The sequence below is a fragment of the Barbus barbus genome (assembly GCF_936440315.1).
Source record: "Barbus barbus genome assembly, chromosome: 32".
NCBI lineage: Eukaryota > Metazoa > Chordata > Actinopteri > Cypriniformes > Cyprinidae > Barbus > Barbus barbus.
Genome location: NC_136760.1, coordinates 6,451,369 through 6,472,704, shown reverse-complemented (window position 1 = coordinate 6,472,704; position 21,336 = coordinate 6,451,369). Strand labels below are relative to the sequence as shown.

Here is a 21,336-nt window from a genome sequence, read left to right as displayed (position 1 = left end):
TAAACCTTTTTAAATGTATTTTTTTCTATAACTATTTAATGTTTTATTACTAAATTAATACTGTTAGTTATTGCTGTGAATTATTCTAATTAATAATGTATAATTGTGACCAGTGTTGGGCAGTAACTAGTTACTAGTAATGCATTACAGTAATTCCCCTGGTAACTAGTGTAACTAATTGCTAATAATATTACAGTTACCATGCAAAATAACGACTAGTTACTAGATACTTTTTTTCACAATCGCTAATGATTTGAAATTCAATCATCCCTATCAATTTTCATAATCATTGTCGCCAACGCAGCAAGCGAGATTCATCGGAAGAAGGCCACATCATATAGCATCTGGAAATGCAGACATTATTTTAATTTTGTAGGGAGAAAGGATGACATTAACATCAATGTCATATGTAAATAGTTTAATGTACTAAGACTTTGTCTACTGCGAATACCAGCTATTTTATACCAGCTGATTTTGCCGCAGTTATCAGCTGGTATCTCTTAGTAAATTCAAAATGCTTTTGCGTGCAATAGAAAATGATTTAATGATTTGCAAATGCTTCTAATGCTGTAATATTTTATTGTTGTGATGTACTGTTTTTTGTTGTACGTGTATTGGTATAACTGGGCCGCCTATCTTGGCCAGGACACTCCTGCAAAAGAGATATTTAATCTCAGTGAGTTTCTCTCCTGGTTAAATAAAGGCAATAATAATAATAATAATGTTTGGTTGGTTCTACCTGCTTGAGCCCTGTTGCAGCTTTATTAAGTAACAGAAGTTGTTTAAAATATTGTGGCTGGTCATACCAGTTTGAGCCTAATATACTCTTCATTTATCTGTAACTTTTTTCAGATGCTGCAAAATTATGCAATTACCATGTTTTTGGGGTGTAATAGAAAAATAACTTGTAGTGTAACTATCTACTGTTGGTCAGGAGTTATGTAATAATATAACTTTTATTAGTAACTAGCCCAACGCTGTGTCACGGTGCACACAGCAAGGATGAACGAGGAACACGCAGACCAGGATAAACTCAAAATAATAGTCTTTAATTTAAACAAGGCAAGACAAGGCAGGGTAGACACAGACAGGAACACCGGGGTGTAACAAGTTGACCAGACCAAATCAAACTGAGCAGACAGGACTCTAAATACACAGGATAATCATAGACAATGAGACAAACACAGCTGGACAATAATTAACTAATAATCACATTAAACAAGGACAGGAAACAAACCAAATAGGCGGGAATTCATGACACACACGACAGAGGACTGACACGCTGATTATGACTATAATGTATTAGATGTCTGAAAATCAATATCATAGACATTTGACAGATCTGGTCATGTGATTTCAGCATGGCTGCACCCATGAGAGGTTAACTGTTTAATGTAGAATAAAAAGATTTTTCTGGAAGATTAATATGTTTGGAGTCAGGTGTACAACATTTTAATCCCTATAGTGAAAAATACTTTATAGCATTTAAAGACATTATTCAAAGATCATACAATCCTCATCAATAGTGATATATTGATGAAGTTTAATTAGCCTATAATTTTATATCACTAGGTCTCGAGTGATATAGATTTTAACTATACTTAGTATGAACTAAATGTATTATTACTGTTTTATGGCATGGCCCCAAATTGCTACAGAAAACATACATAAATAAACGTCAGATATGTAACATTTCAACACTTAACACGCGATAAGCAAGTTTAAATGTCGGAAAACTGAAAACTACTCAGACTCGTGGCACTGAACACATTGGGAACATGGAACTTGTCCAGAAGTGTTGGAAATGCCCGCCCCCCGGTTCTCCTCTGACCAAACACGCTTCCAGCAGCTTCACACTGACCGCTGCCTCACGAACTGAAGACAAAGAGCAAAGTTCAAAAGAGAAAAGTTTTATGGTGGACTGCAGGATCTTACCATATGTGGAGATAAATCTCATTCATCGCTTTTTGGGGCATGATAAACTTGTATTCATCAACCCACGAGGTGAGTGGTAGCTGCTGCTTTTCTCAATTGTCACTTTAACGACAGATTATTTTATATCATACCATATTAAGTATGCTAAATTCGCGTTTTGTTTAGTGCGTACTATTAACAGCGTAACTAATGTTAATTTAGTCAGCGAGTAGGCTACCCTATGGCATATAGACAGACTAGTCGTGTTATTGTGTGCATGACGGAGGAAACCTAATCTGTGCTGCTGTAAAATTAGTAAACGGGCTCCACTGCATACTTACTGTTCATGGCCGTTATGATTATTATTTATGATGAATTAATTTAATTAGATGTTGGAATGTAAGGTTTACATACTAATTAATGAGCTTTATCAAGATTTGGCTTTGGTAACTGTTCAGGAAAACATGCACTTTCTTGCAAATCTACTTTTATTTGTTAAACTGTACCTTTAAAAAGAGAATAATCTAGGATGACATTTCTATGAAGCAATGAAACCCAAAGTTCGCAATTGACTAGATCAATGGACTGAAGGGAAAACTGCTACAGCAACATTTTATAGTTCAGCAACATTGATCTGTCCTTGTCCTATATATTTAGTTACTCTGATTTGTCAATGTAATTTTTAACTGAAAATTAAAATTTACTTTGCATTACAGGGTATTAGACGCCCGTTAACTAGAATTCGTTGTGCCACTGTGCTTTTTTAGATTAGTTTAGATTAGGGAGTTGTTCGGTAGATTGCAATTAGACTGCTAATCAAAGATTTTTTAAAAAGTGTAAATAAGACAAGAGTAAAGCAGACAGAGCCAGCTGCTGTATATTTTCACACAAAACCACTGAGACTGTGTTTGCATTGGTGGTATTTTCCATAAAGGACTCACTCTGACAGTCGGACATGCTGAGTGCTTTGAGTAAAAATAGGATGTTCAGATGATGAAATGAGTATATTTGTAATCATGATTTAACGCCTTGGCAGTCTTCTTTAGACCGCATGAGATGAGAGAGAAAAAAGTGGAGGTCATTAGGTGAAAAGGAAAAATGAGGCCTTATCTTGAATGTTTGTTCACCTAGTTAGTTAAGTTATACAGTAGTGTAGCTATAGCTGATCAAGATGTAGTTTCAGGGGAATGAGAGCAATATTTTACATTTTTCAGTTTAAAAGAACAAATGTTCAGTCAGTGTGACCGATGTTCTAATCACTTATTTTAATGACATCATATGAATCTGCAGTGGACAGCTACAAAGACCAAGTGCTATTAAGATCAGACAGATCAACTTTTCTGCCCACATGAAGGAAAGCTGACATTCCCGCAGAGGAAAGAAGAGAAAAACCCTAAAGATGTTTCCAATCTTGGATGTGGGTACTGTACTGGATGTCTGTAATAGACAGAGTTTCCCCCAGGAATGCATTCAGACATACGGGATCTATTAGACTGCAGTTTACAAGTTGACGTGCGCATCTCCTCTCAAACAATGCACAGACATAATTGCATTGTTTGCATACACTAAAAACAGCTGCAAGAATTACGAGACAGTGTGTTTTGGTTTATTGCTGTTATGGCAGTGTATTTGTTGGTTATGTTATGTTTAGCACATTACACGACATATGCTACCAACCATTCAGATTTCCCAGAAGATGTTGGAAAGAATGGTTATGTTTGAGGACAAAATAGATAATAGGCAGTGTTCCCAAAATAGATTTTGGACCATAGATCCCGATATGAACACATGTGATTCTATGTTTGACCAATGCTTACTAAATATACTAAATATGAATACTTTCAAAACATATTAACATTATTTTATATTTATAACAATGTTATGTAATAATATACACCATCAGTCAAAACTTTGGAATAATTAGGTTTTTATGTTTTTGAAGGAGTTCCTTTATGCTTAGCAATGATGAATTTATTTTATTTAAAATACTGTAAAAATGGTAATATAGTATTAAAATAACAATATGCAGCAATATTACTGTTTTTACTGTATTTTCGATCACATAAAAGCAGCCTTGGTGAGCATAAGAGACTTCTTTCAATAACATTACAAAATCGTAATTATTCAAATTATTTCAATATATTAATATTGTATATTACATAAAACAAAGACAAATAATAACATAAAAATGACAAATAATAATAAGTATAAGAGTCTATACATTATTTCTAGGTCATTAAAAATTTGTGAACTTCTCTGTACAAAATATCAGAAATACTAAGCTAAAGGGGGACAAATATTCATATAATTTTTTTACTTAAAACTGTAACTCAAATTGTTATGCTGATAATATCATTTGTATTGCCAATATGTATTAAATTAGAAACATATTTTCACTAGTGGTCTTAGACTTTTGGATTTTTGGTCTGCTTTGATCGTGATCTGTGTTACACATCCACCTGTTTCACTCTCTCATACAGGACCTTTGTTGATTTTACAAGAACCCCTTCAAACTGGGATGCCTGAGTGGAATAAACCAGCAGAGGGGGATTCGGGGTGAATGAAGAGAAGAGGGATTAGGGGCTTATCCTGGACATGGCCAGTCCTTAAGGAGCCTCTCTCAAACTGTACTATTGCCCAGATTATTACATTTAATTTATTGCCTTTTAAAGACCCTTTATCTCCTCCGGGGGATTCCTGGTGAGTGGGCCGCTGGATTTGAGTATCTTTAAAAACAAAGGATCAGGAGCAGAGGCCAGTGGGAGTGGAGGAGCATGAGAAGATACATGCAGGGATAAAGCAACAAGCCTCCCTGCCGCCTTACACTTCAGCAGGGTGCAGGTCATGGGTCACTGAATGAACTTGGATTGGGAAAGCATGCGATCACATTGATTACACAAATCTGATTAAGGTATGTGGCTTCTGTACATTTTCAGCAGTATAATATTAAATATTTTAGTGTTTTTTGAGCAGAATGCATATGATTTACCAGTAATCAGGTAAGGGTTTGGCTAAATAAATTGTGCTTAACACACATGGTAAGTCTTTACTGGTAATTTAGCGTGAAATGTGCAACAAGTGTGTTGTGGCAAAGTGTGTTGTGGTTTGAAGGAATGAGACATGAGACTTCACTCCTTTTAAAATGATTCTCATGACTTTATCTACAGTCAAGCATGAATTAAAAGTCTGAGCTGACCCAAGATCAAATAAACTACTAATAAAATCAGACTAAGTGTTGTTATGCTAATTTGTATTATGCTACTTGTTATTAGCTTAACTGTTAGTTATTAATAGTTTACCCAATATTTTTATCTAGTAATTGAATATTTTTTTAAATGGAAAAAAAGAAAATTTATTTTAATAGAAAATAGAGCTACTTTTTTCAAACTTACTGTCATTGTAAAATGTAGCCTTAGCTCTTCTTTGCATTGACAGTCTGCTGCGGAAATATTCTGTGGTAAATGCACATACTTTGGTAACAGGATACCCTTAAAGTGAACAACCGAAATACTGTACAGTGCAAGTGAATGACTGAGGAGTCAAAGCTGAATTTAGGCATTTAAAGGGAACTACACTCAATAATTCAATACAAGACTCATAAAAAATGTATTACTCAAATTTACCCAGTTTTACAGAACATGCCATTTTAAAAAATAAATCTACATTTTTACAGCAAAAGTTGATCATTAGTGTAGCATGTCGGTGCCTATGTCTCATATTATATTGCATCACTTTCTTTTTAGCAACTGAATTGTTTACAGATATTTTACTAATATTTGCATTTTCCAGGGCATGTAGCAGCAGACTCTCTGGACCTTACTAAAGAAGGAGCACATGGTTTCAGTCCTAAACCACAAAGATATCTGCAGCCCGAGCTGAATTTATTTCTGAACTGATTTTTTTTCAGAAGCACAAACCCAGAACAACTGTGAAGCCCAGAATCTTTGACCACATTTGCAGCAGTGGTTTTCAAGAATTGGAGTCATGCATATTTTCAGCTTACATTTATCTTCGCAGAATCTTTCTGGATATGAACAAAGACCGATGGCCAAAATGGGACATAGCTGAATGCGTCTGCCTTTTGAGAAACTGCGCAAAAGAAACTTTCCGCTCAACTGCGGTTGTTATTCTGCTGAGATATTTTAAAGCTTGAAGGGATACGTGTATAGTTCGATTTCTTACGGTGTTCTCACCATTTTTTTTAACAATTTTTGTGGATATTTTCTTTCTGACTCTGGAAATTTGCAGTTTGTACCCAGAGAAGCCATGAACTTTGGCAAGTTCGCTGGCCTGAAGGGCCTGGTTTCCCACTCCTCAGGAAAGCGTCGATTTAAAGGTGACCTCACCCCGGACATGATCAGCCCTCCGTTGGGTGACTTCCGCCACACCATGCATGTGGGCCGTGGAGGGGACGTGTTTGGGGACACCTCGTTCCTCAGCAACCATGGTGGAGCAGGAAATACCGCTGATGGAGACTCCTCCTCCACTTCAGAGAAGAATGAGGGATTCTTCTCCCGCACGCTTCGCCATGTCCGCAAGACCCCCGACAGGCCCCGCGGCGGCTCCAAGGACCTTTCGCCTCCACCTCCACCCATTTCTCCAATCATTAAGAATGCCATTTCCCTCCCCCGGCTGGATGTGGACTCATCCAACGGCTGTCCTGTGAAAGTGCTTTTCCCTAGTCCACCCAAAACACCAGAGAACTCCACATACTTGTATGGTGAGTCCGGTAGTGTTCACCTTTGTCAGATTCAGATTCAAATGTAGAAGTGAAGTTATGGGCGTTCTGTGTATGTACAGAAGTCACTCCAGAAGGCAGGGCTGATGGAAGATACTACAGTCACTACAGTGTGAGATATCTATGCTTCAAAAGGTCATGAAAATGAATGAAATCCTTATAAAACTTGGAAAAATCATGAATGTTTCCATGATGAACATCATTTCGCACATTATTTTTGGTAGCACATCTTAGACGAAAGAACAGCATCTGAAAGGATACTTGCATCACTGCATTAACTAATAATTCAGTTCTGTACACACTACTTTAATGTAAATAAAGTTGTGGATGTGCAGTTTTCGTAAGCAAATTCTTTTGTAGAAAGCGGTAAATTGCTGCCGAAAATTCAGCTTTGTCATCACAAAATAAAGAATATTTAAAATAGAAATTTGTTATTTATAAATTGTTATAATATTTCATAATTGTACTTTTCTATTGTATTTTTGTTCAAGCATGTTGAGCATGAGAGACTTCTTTCAAAAACATTTTTTACCAGTAGTCTAAGTAGCAACTGTGTCTCAAGCATGTTTTGTCTAAATTAAATATGTTTGTTTGCTAGTTTTCCGTCCTTCGGGGAATCATGAGGAAGATCAAACAGAAATAGTTTGATAAGCCATCTAAACACCTGTGGCAATCCCAGACTCCTTAGACCCAGACATTACAGTTCAGCGATCAGCATCTGCCTCACCCATACAAATACCTCAAACATGCCTCACTGGCTGCTCTCAAAAACAAACCCCCTGCACACTCAAAAAAAAAACACACACACCAAACGCAAACCCAAACAGTCTGATTAGTTTAATTATCAATATATGGAAAGTTTTAGTAAGCAAGCTAAGGTGTTTAATTCAGCTGACCGAATGACTCACTGAAGACTGAAGGCTATAATGTTGTTCTGACCGGGAGCTATGAATGAGATGTTTCAGTGGTGAGTGCACATCCCGTCTTAGAGCCCTGTTTTCAATCATGTGAAGAGTTTCAGTATCCACAATTTTCCTGTAATTTGTAATCGCTACCTTTTCTGTGCCAAGTGTGCACTGTTACAGAGCTCTATGTGGTCAGAATCACAACTCTTAAAAGGACAGTTCACCTAAAATGAAAATTCTGTCATCATTTACTCACATTCTTTGTGTTGTTCTAAACCTTCTTTCTTCGGTGTAACACAAAATAATATATTCTGAAGATAGTTTCGGCTGGTTTTGTCCATATAATCCATAATTGGACCCCATTGACTTTCATTATATGGACAAAACACTGAGACATGAAGGTGACAACATTTTCTTTTTTGGGTTAACTATCCCTATAAGGGCATCCAACCATATGGCAGAAATTCTTTGCTGCTTATGCTGCAGTCCAGGAAGTGCTAAATGCAATGTACTGGTTTTCACTGCCCTCTGTTGGTCAAACTCACAAGCAAGAACAATTCTGTTCTTCTTTCTTTGTTTTGCAGGTTTGGAGTCTGGCTTTGTAACCTTGCCGAGACTGTCTCGCACTGAGCGTCCAGGCCAGGGTAGTTCTCCCTCAGCCTGCCCGCCTGAAATTCACAAAGGCTCGCTCACGGACACGGGTATCCCGTCCTTCCCATGTTCAGACTCCATCAGTCCTTCTGACTCCATGAACTCCTTCACTCTTGATCTGGGCCCTTCCCTCATGTCTGAAGTCTTTGCTATGATTGACAGCCCTGTGTGTGAAAAGGCTGATCCCATCAGTGAAAAAACACAGTCCACCGATGATAACTCTGAGGTGGACTTGGACACAACCACGTCCTTGGTGGACTCTCTCCTGAGAGAAGACGATGACGGTAGAACACGGTTGTATGGAGGAGAGTGGAAGCATTCGGACTTTGTAAATGGTGAGTCACCCAATAAATCCATGCTGGGGGATCGGATGTGTTCCTTCTCCATTGAGGATCACGGCATGGAGCCAGAGAGTTTCCAGAGGGCTGCTGATGTGCTGACACGTCATTATGGGAGTGGAGGACTTAGGAATACAAACACCAACAACTCTCACAGGAGAGGACCATACAGCTATCCTGATGAAGAGGAAGAAATCAAAGTCTAACACTATGAGATGCCTAAAGTCCAAATCGTACAGCACCTTTAAATGGATAGTTCAGCCAAAAACGAATATTTATTCATCATTTTCTCAGCCTCATGTTGTTCCAAACCTGATTCTTTCCTTTGTGCTATAGTGAAAGGAGTTGCACAGAATGCCACTTTTTTTCGTTATTATGTAATTGAATGAGGGCTGGGCCTATCAAGCTCCATAATAATAAAAAAGCACCATGAAAGTATCATAAATGTAGTCCAGAGTTTTCTGAAACCATTTTAGTGTACAGTGAGGAACAGACCAAAATTCCCAAAAGTTATTATTGACTTATGATATTCTGTTCCTCTGGGCTGTGAACTGAATTACTGAGTCACTCGAGCACGAAATCGGTTCTGGTTCAAATTTTGAACGAATCATCCAGACTGGTTTTCTGTACTGGATAAACATAAAAGATAAAAAGATAACACTGAAAAGATAAAGCCATTTTTTTGCAGGAATATGACATTTCTACTTCTCCCATGAACATGCCACAGACAACTAGGACAGATGTCAATGAATAACAAAAATAATTCATAATTTAAAGGGATATATCACCCAAAAATGAAAATTCTGAATCATTCATTCACCCTCATGTCAATCTAAAAACTGACTTTCTTTCTTCTGTAGAACACGAGAAGATATTTTGAAGAATGTTTCAATTGTTTTTGTCATGTTAAAAGTACAACATACAATGAAAGTCAGTGGAGTTCAATGTTGTTTGGTTTCCAATCTTCCTCAAAATACCTTCGTTCTGCAGAAGACAGAAATGCTTGGAAGGGTTAGAATGACATGAGTGTGAGTAAATGATATCAAGATTTTTCTTAATGGGTGGAATGTCCCTTGAATAACAATTAAATAATAAATTGTAAATAATGAAATCTGGTCTGTTCCTCACAGAAAGCTATTGTATGCTCCAGAAGACTACCCACAACCCACAAGTCAACGACATTACTTTTATTAAATTTTTGGAGTTTGCAGCCCAGGTTCCCATTCAAATTAGTTTTATTAAAAAGTGCACCAATGATAAATGCCTACAATTTTAGTCCCACAATAGAGGGTCATACAAGTTCATAGTGACATGAGAGTGATGACCGAATTATTATTTTTGGATGAACTATTCCTTTAAAAATATTTTTGTCAGTTTTGCAATGGGGGAAATTAAAGCTAATGAACTATTATTTACCCCTACGCTCATGGTTTTTTAAAGAAAGTATTACAAACAAAAAGATAAGAACAAAAAAAAAACAACATCAGAATTACCTGCCATATAAGTGGATCTATATTTTGCAAATATTGGACAAGAACATAATCTAGTATTGGCATCTTGAATTTTCTCCTATGTTTGATCCTACCGTCTCATCCCTAAAACATTAGCTTTGATTCAGGGAAATAAAACCCCCGACAGTTGCTCTGTAATGCACAATAAACACAGCTAGCACAATGGTAACAATATTAAAATATGCAATATTTTAGTTTATAATATTTAGATTTCAAGTAAACCTCTACAGTGATACCATGTAGAAGTACAGACATATACCTTCTAGCTATCTTGTATCTACTACACAAAACACTTTATGTAGTTTTAATAGCTCATATTCCCTTTGTGAACATTGTGTTGCAGTTTAATTATTTCCTGAGAAACCAGCGAACAAGACGAAGACCTACTGGTCTCTGTGATGTGCTTTATGTTTTCACATTAGTACAAACAACAACCATACTGTCATTTTTCTTTCCTTTATTACATGATAAATATCTTAAGATCAACACAGTAATATTATATGATGTCCACCAGCTTTTATCAACGTATTATGAAATTATGATTAAATATTAATATGAATTTTGTTTGTTATGATAGAGGAGTTGACCTCTCCATTACCTTAATCACAATATAATATGTACATACTGTACGTATGTGCGGCTTTGCACAAGAAATGTACAAAATAGCAATGTATGTTACCTAATAATGACAGCAATAAAGTTTTCATTAAAAGAAGCTATGAACAACATCAGCCTTAAAATGCTTTAACAAGTTATTATGTCGTTTCAAATGTCATGCTTCAGAATAAGCTTATATATAAATAGCTAACGTGAAGCGAGTCAGTACACCCTCAACTAAAACCAAAGGAAGTCAGATTATATTATGTTGTATTTGTGTTTAACAGTTCTTAAACCCGTATCTCTAGAGCAGACATACACTTTTGTGAAATTAATACTTTTGATATCAGGATTCAGGATCAAAACTGACAGTAAAGATATTTATAAATGTAAAACAAATGCCGTTCTTTTTAACTTTAATTCATCAAAGGAACAAATGTATCACTGCTTATTATCCACAAAAATATTAAACAGCACAACTGTTTTCAAAATTGATAATAAAAAATGTTTCTTGAGCACCAAATCAGAATATTTGAATGATTTCTGTATTATCATGTGACACTGAAGACCAAAGTAATGGCTGCTGAGAAGTCAACACAGGAATAAATTATATTTGGAAATATATTAAAATGGAAAAGTTATTTTAAATTGTAATCCTGTTTATTATATTACTGTTTTTACTGTATTTTGTTATTATTTTTTTTTTACAGTGTATTTTGGTTTTGGGAGTCCCCAGCAACAGGTTGACCAACGCGAAAAGACCAACAAGTGGGCGGGCAATATGCTAATGTTTCATGTTGACATCAACATGAAATGGCTTGGGATTCGTTTTAAAAACGACTCGTTTCAATGATTCAGAGTCGACTCTTTCTTTTGAGAGACAATAACTTTATACATGGTGCACTTTGATTTAAAACTTTGCAGGATGTTTTCATTCAGCTGTGTTACACACTGCATGATAAGTAATTTTCAAAAATCCATAATAGGGGTACTTTAACCAAAAGATACTGCACTTGAATAAGTAGTATAAACTGATAGATGTAATAACAAACCAGTGCTTTTTCCCAGTCAACTTTCCTTTCCAAGATTCACTGAGCTGGAGAGGAGAGCTGCTTGTTCAGTGCTTGGGGTGGTTGTGGAGGAGGAACTTTAGGTCTTCTGCCTTGGGGTTTCTTTTGTGGTCCTCCTTCAGGCAACGTGGGCAATGGAGCTTGGGTGGTTTCAGGCTTGGGTGAAGAAGGTGGTTTTATTTCAGAGACTCTCGGCAGAGGAAGAGGGAACATTCTCGTCTGGGCTGCTGGGAAAGGGCCTGCCTGGCTCACAGGAGGGCCTTTGGCAAGGTTTGGTGCCTTGTGCTGGATAAAAGACCTTCTTGCTGCAGAAAACAATTGGAAATGTAGTTTCTACCACAGTAAGACAGCACAAAAAGCATGTATGATCACCAACATACGTTTATATGGACCAGTGATCTTCAGCGTGGGCTCCTGGGACTGGGAGGGCAGCTCCTGAGTTGGCTCTGATTGGCTGGAGCTCTGCTTCTTAGCTTGCAATTGGCTGTGGTCTTGTACCGGAGTGTAACGAGGAAGTGCTGAAGGCATGTGATTCTGTGTAGGCGGTTGAGCAATTGGATTAGAATTGATGTTGTCCCACATAACAGCATCACGATTCACCTGAGATTTCACAACGACTGTCACCCCGAGGTCCTCAGATGATGCTGAGCTGAAAAAAGAAGCACAAGGAGCCAAAACAAAATAAGACTTTTGTAAGTTTAACTTTCATTTTAGTAGAAAGTCTTGACCTTAAAAACTACAAAGGTGGTTGACTACCTGTCAGTTTTTGATAGGGATGGCCGACCAGATGAGAAAGGGGGAGAAGGTAAGATGCTGTCAGAAAGAGGTCTCTGAGATGTTTTTGGGATCGGGCTTTCAGGCAGTTCTGGGACCTCAAAATCAGCCTCTAAAAAGAAATTAAGGAAGTTTGTGAAATTTCACAAAAGGCAATTATTTGCACTTCAGTATTATAATATTTTTTTATTACCTAATACTTAATAAATATTGAAGCAAAAATAAAAACATAAAACTTCCTTATTACATAGAATAAAGCAAGGTTTCCCCACAGGGGGTTCATGAGATAATGAAAAGCCAAAAATTAATCAAATCCAATGAAAATAAAGGAATAGAGTGGCACAATAATCACAATATAGTGACCAATTAAAGATTTAATGGTAAAACTTTAGAATAGGGAACACTAATTCACTATTAACTACGCATTTTCCCTCAATAAATTCCTAATTTGCTGCTTATTAATAGTTAGTAAGGTAGTTGTTAAATTTAGGTATTGGGTAGGATTAGGGATGTAGAGTAAGGCATTAATGTGTGCTTAATTAGTACTAATAAATGGCAAATATTCTAGTAATATGCATGCTAATAAGCAACTAGTTAAGAGACCCTAAAATAAATGCAGTGAACTCCATCTGTGCAAGTGCTGTGAGTTTAACATGCTTTTTGGGAATGCCAATGTGTGCTATGTTTACCTTTTTAACCCATTTGTATAATCTCCAACATTTTTGTGAGCAAACGTTTCCAACATTTCAGCAGTATTCTGCCAAAATGAAAGCTTGAGGATTTGAAATGTTTAAAGCTTGATGGTTCAGACATTTGAAGTTAAAGACATACCGGTCATATATTTTTATCTTCATATTTGTAATTAGAGTAAAAACCATATTAATTAATAGAAAATGTTATTAACAGCAGTGTGAATGTAATGTGGACTGAGACTCTATCACTACTAAAGAGAGATTTGTGTCTACTTTAAAGACCAGCTCAAAATAAAATACTTACTAAAAAGTTCAAATTTGATCTGTTTGCATGCCATGTAACCAGACATCAGAGAATTGCAAACATGCAAACTTGTCGTTAAATTATATTGACTTAAAATATCAGGGGGTACTTCAAGTAAGTATCTTCTAATATGTCTAAGAGGTTTGGCTGACAAAAAAGTTTGAGAACCCCTGCATTAAAGGATGAACATAAATAAAATTCTGTATGTAATAAGGTCATTTATTGCTGTTTTACCTCATTAAAAACAACAGTGAACCATTACTTATGTAATGTTCCTGTACCTTCAGGGAAGAGGCTCTTGGAATACTGAATAAGTGGTTCAATGACAGTCACAACTTGCACCGAAGAGGCAGATGCCATGTTCAGCAATGACGTCTCTCTGAAAAAAAAAGGTACAGTGAAATTCTTGGAGATTACATTTTAAATGCATAATTTAGTCTAGATTTGTGGTCATGTGTGCTATACTGACCCCTCGCAGCGAGGCCACAGTAGATTAGGCCCAAGCACTATGGCAATATTACTGGGTGTCATCTTGTTCGCTGCTTGCTGCTCTGACAAGTGTGACAGGAACTGGACAAGGTATCTGATGGAGAGAGAGAAGTCAAGTCACCTTTATTTATATAGCGCTTTTAACAATACAGATTGTGTCAAAGCACTTAACAGTATCAAATTGGAGGATAGTGTCAGTAATGTATAATGATAAGATTAAACACTCATTTTTCAGTTAAAGGCATTTCATTATTGAATTCAGAGATGTCATTGTCTAGCTCAGTTTAGTTTAAATAGTATCTGTGAAACCAAAAGAAGTCAAAGATAGACACAGAGTGAATATGAGGTGTGAAAATGAGCATTAATAATTTGAGGTGGAAATAAAACATACCTGAGGTTGTTATAGTTTTCTGTGGGAAGTTTTTGCAACACTGCCCGCAACTGCTTTAATTTTTCATCTGCTTCTTTTTCTCTAAAAAAAAAAAAAAATTAAAATTAAAGACAATTTGAATTATTTCAAATGGTGCTTAAAGAACATCCATACAGAAATAAACAAGCTGTATGTACAGACTTACGCTGCAGCTTTGAACCAGTCATTGTATAGCTCAAATGTCATGAGCGGTTCAGGCAACTCTCTCAAGTAACACTTAAGAGCCCCTGCAAAGACAGTACAAACAAAACAACATGAATTATTCGTATACCAATATAGCACACAGATGTTTAAGCTGCATTTAATCATTTTTAGACAGTCCCTATTTACTATTAGAATATAAAAAGAGCAGCTTGGACATTCTGCTGAAGTTCTTCTTTTGTGTTCCACGGAAGAAAATCATACAAATTTGAAACTATATGAATAAATGATGGCTGAAATGTTCCTGTAATAGACAATGAGGTCTTAGCAACACATCTGGGGGGGGGGGGGGGGGGTTGTACGCTGCAGTTTGTCATCTCATCCACATATCGAAACCACAAAGTAACACAAAGCACTTTTCCCATTATTGTCAGCTAAGGCATAAGCTAATACTAAACTTATACAAACAAAGTTACCGTCACATAAAACACACAAAAAACGTTATGGCTCACCTGCCACAGCATGTGGGTCATAGCTGAACTCATTATGGTCAACAGTCCCTGAATCCAGACAGCTTTTCAGTTTTTTTACAACAGATGCAGCAGCTGCTAGCCTGAACAAACCCTATATGAAAGTTGTAAAGTTAGATAGTGAAAGACCGTTAAGATGAGAGTGGAGAAGTGAAGCACTATACTGATTATACTGGGCGTGCAATTATCTGTGTGTGAGTGCTCACCTCTTCCCTGAGTCCTGTATGTAGCAGCATGCTGACACACTCCTCAATAGGGACAGCAATCTTTCTTCCACAGCTCTCAAGGTGTGACAGCAGGGGCTCTCCAAAAACCTTGTTCTCTGATGAACTCATTTGGGGCTCTTCAAACAGACAAACGTACATTTCAAAGACGCGCTAATGCTGCTGTTTGTGTAATATGTGAATGTTTAGATGTTTTAATCACTGCTAATCACCCTTTTCCTCTGCTCACCTGTGTGGCTGTGACTCTCTTTGAGCTCGGTTATGTTTTTCTCCAGGAATTCATATGAGGCCTTGTGATGTTCAGCTTGTAGCTCTAGAAGCTGTCAGAAGGGCAAAAAAAAATTCTGACATGGTATCTAGTGAAAAAGGGCATTACTGAGTTAGGACATAGGTACTCACACGGATGAAGTACTTGGCGTACTCATCCTCTTTAGTGGCAAAATGATAGAGGTCTGCTGAGTACTGATCCTGAGAAAAATAAAATGCCTTGTTTTATTGATTTCCCTGCAGTGCATTTCTTGAAAATACTGAGATCTCTTCACATTAAACCACACATTTCATGTTGACTCTGCAACCCACAAATATGTTTACAGACTTTTTCCTCAATACATAGTACAATATAAATAGCAGAGATTTTAGATTTGAACAAGCTGTTAAGTTTCAGTTAGTAGCTAAATGTTATTTTATCATAACTTGTAAAAGCACCCTAGGTTAGAACAATCTGAAGAGATCCTCTTTTGTGGTTCTGGTTTGAGATCAGCTAGCAGTATTAGGTTACAGAAAATAGAATGACAAAATATAGTTCAACCATGACAGCTCTCGGAATAGTTTTAGCACGTTATATATCAATGCTAATGTTTTTGTTCAAGAATGGACTTGCTACTGCCAGTAGATACACAAACATGCTACTGTGAACATATAAGAAATGCTGCTACTGCTGCTGTATGAATAGGCATACATAAATCTCATAGCAGGTCTAGACAGGTGGAGCTGGGGGAGGTGGAGGGTTCAAATGAACTCTTTAGAAGAACTCAGCAAACACTGAACCAGACTATTTAAAATTTTGAACAAACAGGTTAATTAGGTGCAGAAACAGGTACCATGTAGTAAATGATGTGATTGTGCCATCTAGAGTTTTATGACTGAACTAGATATTAAATTGGCCACAATAGTATCATAAATCTGTGACTAGTGAAGAAACCGACTTTATCCAAGCATAACCTTTATAGACTCCAGTCTTTTCCATGCCTCCTCTACATCCTCTCGTAGTCCGTCTTGCTTGGCCTGTGGGCCTGTGCTGGCCTGAGATCTAAAAGTGAGACTCAGATTGCATAAATGTTCATGACACAATCTTCATAAAAGAGGATCGTAAAGATATGAAGGTGTGATTTACGTTGAAGGAGAAGTTGAAGCATATTTTGGTCATAATGTTGAAAAAAAAAAGAAAGAATCACCTGACACGAGCATTATTCCAGTCTGTTGTAAGTTTAGCAAACTGTTTCTTGTTTTTCAAGATCTCTGGCAGGTCCTCCTGCATGGATAACATTGGTCATGAATGGGCCATGAATACTGCCTGTTTCAGTTCATATGGTTTGGTACTAAGAAAAAAACTACCTCACTGAGCTTATTCAGAGGCACAAGAACTTCTTTTTCCAACTTCATCTCAAAGTCAGCCAGAGTCCGTGCCAGGAAATTTTGCATAAAGCAGCACATTTCCAGAACTTTTCTGCAGGAAAGTTCAGGTGTGTAAAGGATGTATTTCCAAGGCAACTCTGCTATATTGTTTATTCACACAATGTTAAAACATTAAAATATTCACCTTATGGAGGAATCTCCATCAAAATCCTTAAAGCTCTCAGCCATACTGACAGACAGCATCATGAGGGGTAACTTTTTCTATATATAATCAAAGAATGAATGTGAGCGAGGAAACCAAGAAGTATTGCATGGCATGATTTTTGACAGTTCTGCTTTAGAGCTATCTAATTACATTAGTTTACATGGGTATCACAGCTAAAGGGCAATGTAAAATAACTGTGTAAATTCATGGCACAAGACAAGGAAGACAAAAAAGGGCAAAACTGAGCAACCTGAGCAGATTTTCCACACTAAATCTCGTTTTACAAAGAAAAAAAAAAAAAGAATAAATGTTCTTGAAAATGAAGGCCTGTATGGGCCACTTATGAGCAGCTGCCACACATTCAAAGCATATCCAAAACGTTTTCTCTCCATCAACAATTTGGGATTAGGTTTCTTAACAAAATGGTAGGCCAAGACAAACTATTGGAAGAAATCCCACCTCCATTTAGTGTGATGGTGGTCCATGTAGATGATCTTCACAGCCACAGCATTTCATCATATGACCATTTCATTTGACTTTTTTGAACGTTACTCATTTTTCACATACAGCAACTGTTTAATCTGCTTCAAAATCTCGTCCAACACACTTACAAACCACATGATTGAATAGGGGGTCAGCTTACCATCCGTCTCTCTGAGTCCAGTCCCTGCTGACTCTGCAGGCAGCCTACCAACTTCTTGTAGATGACCTGGGCAGCTTTCTTTGCTGGCTCCACACGCTGTTCAACCTTAAAGCAACCAGACAGAGCATTCATTTACATGGCCTTGTATCCATATTCTATTAGCACAGCTTGTGTGTATGTAGGCATCTCAAAAACTGTGCCACATGCAGATATATTAGTTAAAGTGCAATAGTGGTGGAAATGCCTCACCAAAACAAGATCCTCTGAGAGAAGATCAGTTGCATCCTGTGATCTACAGTAAAGAAACAATTACCTTGAACATTACTTACACAATACAGATGGCAAGCTCTAAGATGCTGCAGCTATGTTGATATTTTGACCAACAGCACAACTGGAAATGTAATATTGCTTGTTTACTGAGTAAATTGGTTTGATTTGGTTCAGTGATTGATTCAATGACTCACTTGTGATGACCGTTTTGTTCCTCAAATAATCTGTGTTTTTGAACAAATGACTCATAAAGTGCATGGCTGCATCTGAATATGAATACTTCTCTACTATTTAGTGTAGAATGTCCAAATTCACAATATTCATAAAACAGTAGGCAAGAAGTACACAGACAGCCAGCTGCTTCCAGAAGTATGCACACAATCGACACTACTATCCCATAAGGCCACGGGAGAGTATTAGTGAATGGCAGTGATGCTGACATTGATAGGTTACATGATGATAATTGTGCTATATTGGGATTTCACTCCTACTACACACATTCATATACAGAGTATATTTATTTACTTTTTTAATGGTCAAAGTATTATGTGAGTTTTTTGATGCAGCCAGTGTTTCTGAATGAATCAGAGTATAAAATCAAATCCACTGAACTAATGACTAATTACAAAGAGAGACACTTTAAACCAGCTACTTCTAATCACAGACTGACAGTGATGCAAACAGTGAAAAATCCCAGTTTTGTTGGACTGTGTATCCATACTCTTGAAGCGCTGCTTGGTGATCAAATTCAAGGGCCAGAACTGACTGTTGTATAAATATATTCGACTCATAAAGAGAGTGTTTATGTAATCAAATAAAGAATTTTAAATGAGGGTCAGTGGAAGTATCAGTAGCTCATTTTAAACCAGCTAGCTTGTATCAAAACAGTAAAAAAAAAAAAACTCGTCCTGATTAAGGACTGCATCCTCTATGCTTTCACTTTTCCTTATTTCCTCCTTGTTCTACCTTGCACTTTTCTGACCGATGTCTGCTAAATGAATAAATGCAAATGTAAAATCTTAAATCATAAGAAATTCAATAGGTTTTTCTAGCAAAAGTTGCCAACTGCTGTGACCCAAAGCAGCTAAAACTAAAATTAGAGAGCCAAGGCTGCTGTAGAAAACAGGCCAAAGTGGGTAGAGGGGAAGTGGACTGTAAACTGAAGCGCAAACCATTTTACTCTAGCTTTTAACCACAATCTGCATGCATAATATGAGTAGATACACAGAACACAATTTCTATCTTGAAATTTCATCACAGAGATAGATGAACTATGTCATTTCCTACATTTGCAACAGCATCCAAGAACACAAAAAACATGAGAGCCATTTTTGTGTCGCTGACCAGGTTACACTTCAATTGCATCAGATATTCTTGTTATCTCTGTGTTTTTAAGTCTTATTAGTCTGTGAAAAGAATATGACGTTAATCGTCTTTTTTACAGCGTAGAAATCTTTTGTAACATTATAAATTTACTGTCACCCTCGCTGAATAAAAGAATTATTTCTTTAAAATAATCAAATTATTGTATTGACCCCCAACTTTTGAACACTACATTCAGTATATCAATTACAGAATACTTGGCATTTTATCGCTGGCTTTATTGTATAGGCTGTTCTATATAGGACCAAAACAAGCACATGCAGTACGTGGTATACGTTTTCAGCTTCAAAGGTCACACAAACAATTTTATCAGCTTGGTATTGTCTCTGCTTTGAGTCCGGGGTTAAGAAGTTTATTAATATCCTGTTACCGTCACATCAGTGCAGGCTGCAAGACTAGCATCTTGTTCTTTGCAAGATGCGAACTCCACCCTCGCAAACTAAAAATTGACACCTTTTATCATTACCTCTTTCAAGACAATCACCTAATCACTGTTGTTAGTTAGACTCTACATAATAATAAATATATGGGAAATATGTCAAATTATATTTTAAGCTAAGCACAAAGAGCGGAAATATCAATGAAACCTAAAATCTAATAATGGTACACATTGTTGGCATGACATTTTATTTTCGGGCTTGAATAAAGCTTGACCTGAAAGCCGGTCAACGTAGAAAATAAGTTCTAAAGTTATAGACATATCAGTTAATGAACAATAGTACTGTTATGTTTAATGTTTTCACCACAACAGACGATGAAACAAACCACCTTCTAAATTTCAAACTACCTTACACTACAAATGGCTCATATTAGAAGAAATAAAACAGCTATCAATAATATTAACATTTTGTTTTGTTACAAAAGATAAGCAAGTCTACTGCATAAAACAGTCACTTGGTCACATGTAGTGTCATTCCAGTAACACAGTCACATAAAACACCACAAACATAGTCTGAAAGCAACAAATGAAAGTACTTACTTCCCCCCATTTCCAAACTGTTTTAAGATGTTAAACTGCTTTAGCATGATTGTGAAGAATCTGTCTCCGTCAAGTCCTTGTTTCGTACATGCGGGTCAAGAGTATATTAGTTTCATTTGATAAACAATATTGCTCTGTGAAGTCAGTAAACAGGCATGTCATTCAGACTTGTGTCAGCAACAGTCTCAACTAGACTGTTTCACATTTGTGCAACCACCTCACCGACTCGAAGAAAGAGGAAGTTACCAAATGCATAAGAGGAAAGACATTTTCATATCATGCTGTGAAAGTCATGCAATCCTCTCTGGCCACAGATAGCACTGAAGCAGATTTGCACTGCACACAGCCTTCATTTGCACTATATACTGTATATATACAACTGCATGAGTGAGGTGGATGGAGTAGAAAGATAATTAAAAATAGAGATATTTACTTCTATATGCATCTGTATTAATCGTAAACTGGGTATAGTTGCTTCACCATAGTTAACTTTGTGGCATTAATAAATGTTCCTTTCATTACCTTACCTTTGGCAATCAAGTGTCCATCACATTACAACCATTAAAAATGCACTTGTGCAAAAAGCAGGATGTGAAAGATAGGTGAAAAGGGAAATGTTTTTTTTTTTTTAATATACAATTTATGGTGGAGTGTCATCACAAATTATCACCTTGGGAAACACTGTGGTTCAGACAATGAACTGAAACCAGTGGAATTTTCCCCAAGTAAACATGAGATGGGGGAAATGGAGCCTCCTACAGGGGGCCCGCTGCAACAGAAAAATACAATATCGTTTCTTATGAATAATTCATGGCATACTGGGCTCATGCAAACTATAGTTAATGACTAGATTAATCCGCATTGGGCGTTTTGTGAGTCGTAAACATTGTATAATAAACGTATTTTTTAAATA

General features: G+C 36.7%; 2 protein-coding genes across 2 annotated transcripts; one reads left to right on the top strand and one right to left on the bottom strand.

Moving 5' to 3' along the window:
• Positions 1 to 1,814: 1,814 nt before the first annotated feature.
• On the top strand, positions 1,815 to 11,183 carry LOC306852431 (cdc42 effector protein 1-like). Its single transcript, XM_079389233.1, has 4 exons — positions 1,815 to 2,004; positions 4,395 to 4,825; positions 5,704 to 6,634; positions 8,142 to 11,183. Exons 3-4 carry the CDS (start codon positions 6,181 to 6,183, stop codon positions 8,750 to 8,752), a joined length of 1,065 nt encoding a protein of 354 aa, XP_079245359.1. The 5' UTR covers positions 1,815 to 2,004; positions 4,395 to 4,825; positions 5,704 to 6,180; the 3' UTR covers positions 8,753 to 11,183.
• Positions 10,498 to 20,651, bottom strand: LOC306852430 (SH3 domain-binding protein 1-like). The gene is made up of 18 exons (XM_079389232.1): positions 20,424 to 20,651; positions 18,041 to 18,083; positions 17,792 to 17,896; positions 17,128 to 17,204; positions 16,923 to 17,034; positions 16,763 to 16,839; positions 16,530 to 16,617; positions 15,708 to 15,776; positions 15,538 to 15,628; positions 15,291 to 15,427; positions 15,067 to 15,178; positions 14,559 to 14,640; positions 14,375 to 14,455; positions 13,964 to 14,077; positions 13,776 to 13,873; positions 12,481 to 12,610; positions 12,105 to 12,373; positions 10,498 to 12,029 (listed from the first exon to the last, which is right to left on the bottom strand). Exons 1-18 carry the CDS (start codon positions 20,468 to 20,470, stop codon positions 11,743 to 11,745), a joined length of 2,019 nt encoding a protein of 672 aa, XP_079245358.1. The 5' UTR covers positions 20,471 to 20,651; the 3' UTR covers positions 10,498 to 11,742.
• Positions 20,652 to 21,336: the final 685 nt, after the last annotated feature.

Coding starts and splice junctions, on each gene's coding strand:
- LOC306852431 (XM_079389233.1), top strand. CDS start 6,181: ATGAACTTTGGCAAGTTCGCTGGCCTGAAGGGCCTGGTTTCCCACTCC. Junction 6,635..8,141: donor GAACTCCACATACTTGTATG/GTGAGTCCGGTA, acceptor TTTGTTTTGCAG/GTTTGGAGTCTGGCTTTGTA.
- LOC306852430 (XM_079389232.1), bottom strand. CDS start 20,470: ATGCTAAAGCAGTTTAACATCTTAAAACAGTTTGGAAATGGGGGGAA. Junction 16,618..16,762: donor TGGAATAATGCTCGTGTCAG/GTGATTCTTTCT, acceptor TCTCACTTTTAG/ATCTCAGGCCAGCACAGGCC. Junction 12,030..12,104: donor GATCACTGGTCCATATAAAC/GTATGTTGGTGA, acceptor TGTTTTCTGCAG/CAAGAAGGTCTTTTATCCAG.